The sequence below is a fragment of the Ursus maritimus genome, unplaced genomic scaffold (assembly GCF_017311325.1).
Source record: "Ursus maritimus isolate PB19 unplaced genomic scaffold, ASM1731132v1 scaffold_9, whole genome shotgun sequence".
NCBI lineage: Eukaryota > Metazoa > Chordata > Mammalia > Carnivora > Ursidae > Ursus > Ursus maritimus.
The window spans coordinates 16,662,323-16,671,728 of NW_024427107.1; the positions used below are offsets into that span (position 1 = coordinate 16,662,323).

Sequence of the window (9,406 nt, forward strand, 5' to 3'; positions counted from 1 at the left end):
GGTGCCACCTCATTTCTTCCAGGTGGGAGTAGAAATCCAAGTTTCCCATTAAGCCTCCATTCACCCCTGATGGTGTTGGTGGGAGCTCCAACTCTCCACAAGGCCTCTTGTGACACCATCCCAGCAGGTGGTGCTGGATAGGGTGTAATTTAAGGCTCCCCACATTGTCTCCACTATACCATGAGGGATGGGGTGCCTTGTTAAGTTCCTTCTCCCTGCTTTCTCTGACAGCATCCTGCAGAGTAAGAGGCGCCTCTTGACAGCCTAATAAGGATGGGAGTTAGTCTTTGTTGCATGGTAAAGGTGGGGCCATAGTGCTTTCTGTGGTGTTTGGAGTAGGGCAGTAAATTTTTTTTTTTTTAAGATTTTATTTATTTATTCGACAGAGATAGAGACAGCCAGCGAGAGAGGGAACACAGCAGGGGGAGTGGGAGAGGAAGAAGCAGGCTCATAGCGGAGGAGCCTGATGTGGGGCTCGATCCCATAACGCCGGGATCACGCCCTGAGCCGAAGGCAGACGCTTAACCGCTGTGCCACCCAGGCGCCGCTAGGGCAGTTATTTTTTATTATTATTATTATTTTATTTTTATTCTTAAAGATTTTATTAATTTAAAGGATTTATTAATTTAATTTATTAATTAATTTGAGAGAGAGAGAGACCGAGCATGAGCGGGAGGGAGAGGGATAGGGAGGAGACTCCCCGCTGAGCATGGAGCCCGACGCAGGGCTCAATCCTAAGACCCTGAGATCATGACCTGAGCTGAAGGCAGATGCTTAACTGACGGAGCCACCCAGGTGCTCCTAGAGCAGTTATTTTTATATAAGTTCTCTCTCTTGGAGCCTACCCTTTTCTTGGTCCTTTGGGAGAGCAGGCTTTTGTTGGGGCTTTTTTTTCCTGCACCATTGGCATTTCTGGGTTACCCATTACTCTAGCAACCAGTCTGGGATATATGAAGCAAAAGAAAAACTTGGGGAACTCACTTCTGTGTTGTTTTTTTGGATCCCAAAGTCCCAGCCATTCTGTCTTCTCAGCTTTCAGTCATCTTACATTTTGTTTTATGTATAATGTCTAGGGTTTTTAGTTTTAGTTAGAGGGAGAGTAGGGAAAACTAGTGTGCCCCATCCTCCTGGAAAGAGAAGTCTCTAAAGGACTTTTAACATAAATATCACATTTGCAGAGGATATGACATGGGGTAGCTATTAATGGGGACTGTGATGATAGTAACTGAATTGGCAAAATGGATCTGGATAATGGATTTGGTCTGTGGTGTTGAAAATAATTGGCTAAAGGGTCTTTGAAAAGGTGCCTGGAAGTACTCTGGGTAGATAATCTGAACTTGAACAAAGTAAGAAGGAAACAGAGGAGACCCAGCTGGATTTGAGTGGTGCTCTAGAGGGAGGAAGTTGATAAGGCAGTGAAGTGTCCATGGCCACGGTTATAGGGTTAGTGATACAGCCCACATCATTAAGAAAAATGGCAGACTTTTCTTTTGCAGTATGGCGCTATATTGGTCTTTGCATTGATTTTTGACAAATTGTAGATGAAGATTATGTAATAAAAAAATTTAAAAAGTATAACTTAAATCTTTTTTAAGATTTTATTTTTAAGTAATCTCTACACCCAAGGTGGGGCTTGAACTCACAACCCCAATATCAAGAGTTGCATGCTTCACTGACTGAGCCAGCCAGGCATCCCTTGTAACTTAAAGACAATATGAATGAGAGTAGATTCAAAAACTTGTATATTTCAGTTTGAGTGTTTCTCTGCCTCTCATATTTGTATTTGTATTTGTATTTCAAAGCCAAAGCTATTCAAGATATTTGTTTCTTCTTTCTCCCTTCAAATTTATGTTGATGACGTTTCTATAACCATTACAATGTCAGAGTGTTTTGTCTCTGGAAAAATAGCATATATAAGAGTCCTTCATAGTTACTGTACAAATGATTTTTTTCAAATGCGCTAAACTTGTTTTTTTCTTTATATTAGAAGAATTCATACCTATCTGGAGGGGCGCCTGGGTGGCTCAGTTGGTTAAGCATCTGCCTTCAGCTCTGGTCATGATCCCAGGGTCCTGGGGAGCCTGCTTCTCCCTCTCCCTCTCCCCCTGCTGGTGCTCTCTCTCTCTGTCACATAAATAAAATCTGTTTTTTAAAAAATGTCTATCTTGAGGGGAATTTTAGAAGATAACATGAGAGAACTTAGCACTGTGGCATGCACAGAGTAAGGCCTCTTTTTTTTTTTTTCTCTTCTATACAGCCTTTTCATTTCCCTTTGAATGAACAGAATGGCTTCAGAATTGGAAAGAATTATAAGCAGCATTGAGATTCTTTGAAAGGATTAATATAACTGATAATCTTGTTTAAGATAATCCATTCGTTCTCTTTCATAATAGTAGCCTAAGGAGAATGTGTATCTTTAGATATATACACAGCATAGCATTTGCATTATGTATGATGAAATTAAGACTATAAGCTCTGTGGCTTCTTAGTAGACGACATAGACATTGTCATTAAGTATATGATAGCTTTTGGAGTAGAGCATTATTTAAGGAATATTGGAATATTTCAAGTTCAATTCCAGTTGTTTATATTAATCTGATTGTATCTTATTCTTAATTCTGAGTGCCACATACCTATCAAAATGAGTTATGTATCAAATGCAGATTTATAGGTTCGTAAGACTTGAAAGTATGAAAGGTAGCCCCTTTGCTTACCCCAGAATGTTTGTAATCTAACAACTAAGATGAACGTATTTATGAAAATCTGCAATATAAGGATAGCAAAATGAGACTGAGGACTTTGACTAAACATATCCAGTTTAATTTTTCAAATTTGAACATAAGTATAGAATGGAATTCTCCTGTTTAAGGAGTGTCCGGGAGGAACGCTGACCTCACAGAGGAGGTCATTGACTAACAAGATTCCAAAGGAGATGACTCAGCAGGCGGGCTGGTTTGCCACAGCGCCGCCCGCCAGTGTGAGGGTAGACCAGGAAACTCAGTGGATTAGAGCAAGACTGTTTCCTACTCATAGCGCAGCAAAAAGCAGTTGTGACGCATTCCTATTTTAATTATTTGACATTAGACATTAATTGATAATGTACATCAATAAAATACTGCAGTCAGTACTGCATTAAATACATGGATTTAATGTGATTCTCATTAAATACCACTTTTAGGAAGGTCCAGCTTTTAAAATGCCAAAACACGAACGGAGTCTAAAACAGCTACTGCAGTGGTCATCTGGGTCTGTAGCCTTACGGAAGTCCTGCCTTACTCCCCACTAGAAATCCTTTAATGGATTACTTGCCTCTCTCAGTAATTCCCCCGTCCCTGTTGTCTTTATTCAACTACTTGCTCACTTTGAATAGACTTCGTTTTCTACCCAACTTCATGTTTTCAGGGAACTAAATTGCTTTTTTCCCCCTCCCTCGATCCTACTGACAGAGTGTATTTTTATACCTTTCTAGGCTATTCTCTAGACTAAAAAATCATCCTGGGAATACCATCTTTCATAGGGCAGTGGGCTAATTTAAAATGATGTCAAAGTTTGAGTTTTTATTAACTGTGTGATAAGAAGAAAGGACTTCAGAGGTGCGTTATGTTTAATTTAGAATTTTCTTTGACATGGTTAGTGGAGCTTAAAAAGCCCTTCATATTTATCTAAGTTGTACTTCAAAAGTAGCTGCCCTTGATAATATCATTGAAGAAATAAGAGAGCTAGAAAATTCTTGTGCAGTGCCACTCTAAACAGGAGCTTGCCATAAGGCATTTTGGAGCCAAACTCAAACAAAAAAGGTAGAAATCTCACCTGCAGAAGTTGGGATGCAGAAATGGTTTTTAAGAGACGGTCATGATTTGTCTTCTGCTTTTGGGACATCCATACTTGATCCTTCTTTTTGTTGCTTTTGTTTTATGTTTTGTTTCTTTAACAGTTCTTAGAATTATACGTACAAATTTTAGAAAAGAGCGTTTTTCTTTATTTGGATTAGTTCTGCCTCTACATCCTAGCTTTTACTAGCCCTCTGAAGGATGACAGAACACGGTGGTTCTGGGGCGCCTGGGTGGCACAGCGGTTGGGCGTCTGCCTTCGGCTCAGGGCGTGATCCCGGCATTATGGGATCGAGCCCCACATCAGGCTCCTCCGCTATGAGCCTGCTTCTTCCTCCCACTCCCCCTGCTTGTGTTCCCTCTCTCGTTGGCTGTCTCTATCTCTGTCGAATAAATAAATAAAATCTTTAAAAAAAAAAAAAAAAAGAACACGGTGGTTCTGAGAATGAATTATTTGTCAGATGTCTTCTAGAATATGTCTTTGGGAAAAAAGGGTGTGTGCATTTTTAAAGGAAGGGACATATCTGAAAATTTCATAAAATCTAAATATTTTCCATACACAAGAATACTGCAGAGCAACCTCTTGGGGTTTTTTTTGTTTGTTTGTTTTTGGTTCTTGAGCTCCTATAAATGTCAAATCTTTCTATGGCTTTGAGAAGACATAATCACTTCAGGATTACTTTCCTTTTTCAGCCTCTAAAAATCCACATTTAAAGTTCTACATTTCCTATAATTACTTTGTTTGGACTCATAACCATTAATAGTGTTTCACATAAGGAAGTGTAGAATCTATATCATCCAATTTATAAATATAGGATAGACAAAATACAGATGATCTGACACTGTTACTGAAATTATTTTTCTAAAGGACGGGACTTTTTCCCTCTTACCCTGGCACATGGTTTTCAAGATTAACAATAATGAGTGCTTTGTCCTTAATTTTCAGTAGAAAATCAAAATGGAAAAATTGATCTGTAGGAGTTATGGGGAAATGCAGTAACTTTTTTTTTTTTTTTAAAGATTTTATTTATTTATTTATTTGACAGAGAGAGAGACAGCCAGCGAGAGAGGGAACACAAGCAGGGGGAGTGGGAGAGGAAGAAGCAGGCTCCCAGCGGAAGAGCCTGATGTGGGGCTCGATCCCAGGGCTCTGAAATCACGCCCTGAGCCAAAGGCAGACGCTTAACGACTGAGCCACCCAGGCGCCCCAGTAACTTCTTTTTTTTTTTACATTGCAGTTGCTGTTCAATATTCATTAATTCTCTCTCAATTCATTTTGGCAAGAAGGTATTTTAAAGTAAGCTGTTCAAACATGATTTATAGTTGATAAGTTGATCTCTTAATCCAAATTGTCATATTATCTTGTTCCAGTCCTGGGTATGGAAGAGTAAAGGTTCATAGGATTTGAACTTTGGCTTACTTGAATGCTAACATTTTAAGACAAACTTAGTCATTTAATACTTTTGAATTCTGAGATGCGTAGGAGTGGGAAAATACTCTCTACTAAAGTGACCACTAGAGGGCACTTGGCTGGCTCAGTTGGAAAAGCATGTAACTCTTGAACTTGGGGTCATGAGTTCCTGCCCCTTGTTGGATATAGAGATTACGTAAATAAAACTTAAAAAATAAAGTGGCCACTAGTTCTTGAATAAGCAGTATTATAACATTTTTTGAGTAACATTAAAGATTCTGGTATCCAAAATTTATGTGCTATTACAATATAGACTTCAAGAAATTTCTGTGCTCATAATAATAGGAAAACAAACCATCATTCTCACTTCCGTCCCCAGATATGAAAATATTCATTCTTTTGGGTTCATTTTATTAAAGCAAAGTGCATGCATGCTTTCTTAAAAAAAATGTGTCTTAAAGTCATTTTCTTTATTGCAGGTGATTAGAGCACATGCATCTAATCTGTAACTTATATAACATGTAGTCTTTCAAAGAACATATTAATGTATATAATCAGAATATAGGTACTGGTCCTTAGATAAGTTTTTACCATTGTTTAGTCTTTATGCACTTTTAAAGAAATTTCATCACCTGTTTCTTCCCAGTGTGGAGGTAAGAAAGGGAATGGTAATTAAAGCTTTGTAAGCCAAACCTATTTCCCTATCCTACAGGTACTCCAAATTAAATTAATAAAGTTAGTATTTTTAAAGTTTCTTGCTAGCTAAGCTAAGCTAGGGAACAAATGGGACATTTACTCTCCAAATGTTTTTGTTTAATAATATTACAGGTAAAAAACAGTTTACAAGCATCCTCCATGTATGGTAAGTTAACAGAGCATAACATGCAAAATGAGATATGAAGAAAAACATCTGAATTCGGTGAATACCAAAAGCTAAAGGTCCAAGAATTCCTTCATTTACAACACAAGGTAGAATGAAGAATTCTAACAGTTCTCAAGCGAAAATACCAATATCCAGTTAAAGGAAAATTGAAGTAGAATTTAATGATTGTTTTATAACAGGATTAGGTTTGAGTACATATAACAGAGAAACCCCAAATAATGGCAGCTTCCACAAGATGGAAGTTTATTTCTCTCCAGTCAGAAACATCCAGAGTAGAGAGTCTGAAGCGGACAGTGGCTCTGCAGTGTCCACAGGGACCCAGACAGGCATGGAAGCCTGGGCTTCCATGTCCAGGTTAGCCTTTGGCTGTCCGGGACTCTGAAGTCCAGTCATCACCTTGTACTCAAGATTCAGGAGGAAGGAACAGAGGTGGGGCTACAGAGGAAAGGACTTTCTCATGGAGTCCTCTCCTGTCAACATCTGCCTGCATCTTGTTAGCCAGAACTCGGTCACATGACCACACGAAACTGTGAGGGAAACTGGGGTATGTTCATTAACTTGATTGTGGTGATTATTTCAAAAATGTGTACTTAGATCATCATGCCATACACGTTAATTAAATACAGCTGTCAACTTCTACCTCAGTAAAGCTGGAAGAACAAAGGGCTTAAAGGCCCAGTAAACCTAATTATAGAAAATAGGAGGAAACAGCTAAGCCTGTAAATTGATGGTTGAAAAGAAACCTGAATTTTATTCTCAGCCTCAGAAGACTTATATTTGGAACTATGGAGCGGTGCATATTAAAAAACTTGAAACCCAAGTGAAAATGAGATTGTGTAGTTACTGCATGGGTTCAGTTGATTCTTGTCAGTTTCTGATGCTGTGTTTGGTCCATATTGTTACACTACATCTTCAGATTTGTTGTATTCTATCATACACGGAAGACACTTGGAAATGCAGAAGCCAGGATCCTGGCGAAAGGCTATTTTGTTACTCATTTGATTTTGTGGTCAAATGTAACCAGTAATTAGTTTACCATTTTTAAGAGCATTGCAAAGTTTCTTCACCTTAGTTCAAACTCACTAAAAACATGAATTAGCAAAAACATTGTTGGAACCTGGGATGGCTCCTAACAGTGTGGGTTTGTGCATATTATATAGAGATTAAGAAGGATGGCAGTAAGAAACCTGGCTCGGTGTGTAGCTGTGTCAGGTTGATAAGTACTTTGTTGTTCTGAAACTTAAAACGGAGGCATCTATGTAAGGTCAGTCTGAAAAGTATTTCTCAGATACCATGTTCTGATTAATTGGTAATGATGGTTTTTGTTTTTCCTTACAAACCCTGTGATATTAGCCATCCTTCTTTCTTTCTTGCAGGACAGAGGTCAGATCAAGGCAGCCCCTTCAGGATGACCTTCCTTTCTTTGAGAAGCCGCCAAGCAGGCAGTTTTCCTTACCAAACCTGTCTCCAGAAGATCCTCAGCAGAAGACAGCACTAGCAAATGAGGAAGCATTGCAGAAGATCTGTGCCCTTGAAAATGAACTTGCTGCTCTCAGAGCTCAGATTGCCAAAATCGTGACCCTGCAAGAACAGCAAAATCTCATTGCAGGTCTGTAAATCCTACGTTTGTCTTAACCAGTGAACTGGACATTAGGAGAATGCCACTAATTTTAAAATGTATTAGCAAGTAACAGCCATGGGGTTGTTAGAAAACCAAAGGTCAGTCCTCTCCGTGGTTCAGTCCAGGACCCAAATTTAAGTGGTTTTTGTTGGTTTTGAACAATTTTGATGCTATCAGAGAGGATGAATTTGGAAAAATGCTGAAATTCACACAGTTGAATTGCTGCTGCTGTGAATGCACTGGGAAGTTTTGTCTGTGATAATGGCACCAACTTTATCAGCCGCGAAGTGATCTCAAAACAGTCCTGACAGGGTTGCATGCTCTTTACTTACCTGCAGGTCTTAAGGCAAGTCCTTGGCATTTCTCCCTCCCTCTCCGGCTTTAAAACAGGCTGATAGTACCTCTGTTGTGGAGTTGTAGTAAATGTGGAAATTATATACACTGCCTTTAGCACATAGTAGCTACTTAATAGTCCTTTCTCTTCCTCTTGCCCAGAGTAGAAACTGAATTCAGGTCCTGTGACTTCTGGTCTAATACTTAATACTGTTTGCTTTTATTTGTGTGCATTGTCACTTTGGAGAGGAAGCCATAGCCTTGAAATCCTAGCCCATTAACCTGTTGGCAAGTAGCAGTTGTTTTTCCTAGTGGTGTTCCGGAGTCCTGGCTAGACTCAGAATTAGCCAACTCTAAAGGTTAAAGGATAAGGACAGTTACTCTGCCTGGGAGCCACTTGTGCTCCCGGAGTTTAACGCAGTCCAGCACGGAAGCCTCTTCTAACTGCCAAGATGGACAGAGGGCGGATGCGCTCGGGCACTGAGTGCTTGAGAAGTGACTGGTTACTTAAATTTGCGTGGAACTTTTTGAAAACCAGAAGTCCTGCCTTTGCTTTTAACTTTTAAATTGCATTTCTCTTTTGCTTTACCTCCCTCTTCTGGCAGACTATGAAAACTGCTATAAATAGTGAGGCAGTTTGGAAATTTATGTTATTAATAAGGTGTTCTTTTTACAGTCGAAATCCCTTGAGTAAAAATTTTGCATTGAGCTCCTCCTAATTAATACGGTTCAACCAGTGAACAACTCTGTCCTCTAGGTGTGCAGAAAGATGGATTTTTACATCCTTATTTTGTAACCACTTTAACTCTTACCTTAGTTACGTTTTGAAAAAGGACACTCTATCTTCTTTCAGAAATTTGTTGAAGAATATGTCTTAAAATTTTTAATGCTTAATAAGTCTTATACGTATTCTTCAGATGAACCACAAATTTGTCAGTTTTTTCAAATACAGTACTGAATTGTCAAACTGTCTATGTTGCAGATGTTTATACAGTGCACACTTCTTTATCTAAAAGTAGCTACAGCGCGTACAGCCATCAGACTTGAACATTTGAGATCACAGAAACACCCCTGTTAAGTTAAATGGAACTTTGGGGTTAGATGCAGGTATTCAAGATTCTAACCAAGTAACTGAAACTTCCCTTACTTACATAACTGAAGGTTTGTTTGTTTCTTTTTAAGCATATTGATTTCAGGTATACAGAAATCCTTAACATAACTTTGCTGTTGGGAGTATTTTATTTGCCTGTTACCATCAAGACAAATTGATTTTTCCTTATTTCTGTAGGTGACTTAGATCCTACCGCATCCGTTACTACGCCACCATC

The 9,406-nt window shown here is 38.9% G+C and overlaps 1 protein-coding gene across 1 annotated transcript in view; it reads left to right on the forward strand.

Annotated features, from left to right (window-relative positions):
• Nucleotides 1-9,406, forward strand: part of MTFR1 (mitochondrial fission regulator 1) — a 41,152-nt gene that overhangs the window by 28,523 nt on the left and 3,223 nt on the right. The window contains 2 exon segments of the mRNA XM_008706735.2: nucleotides 7,501-7,733; nucleotides 9,367-9,406. The exon segment at nucleotides 9,367-9,406 is cut by the window's right edge and continues 3 nt beyond it. Coding sequence (XP_008704957.2) covers nucleotides 7,501-7,733; nucleotides 9,367-9,406 — 273 coding nt within the window.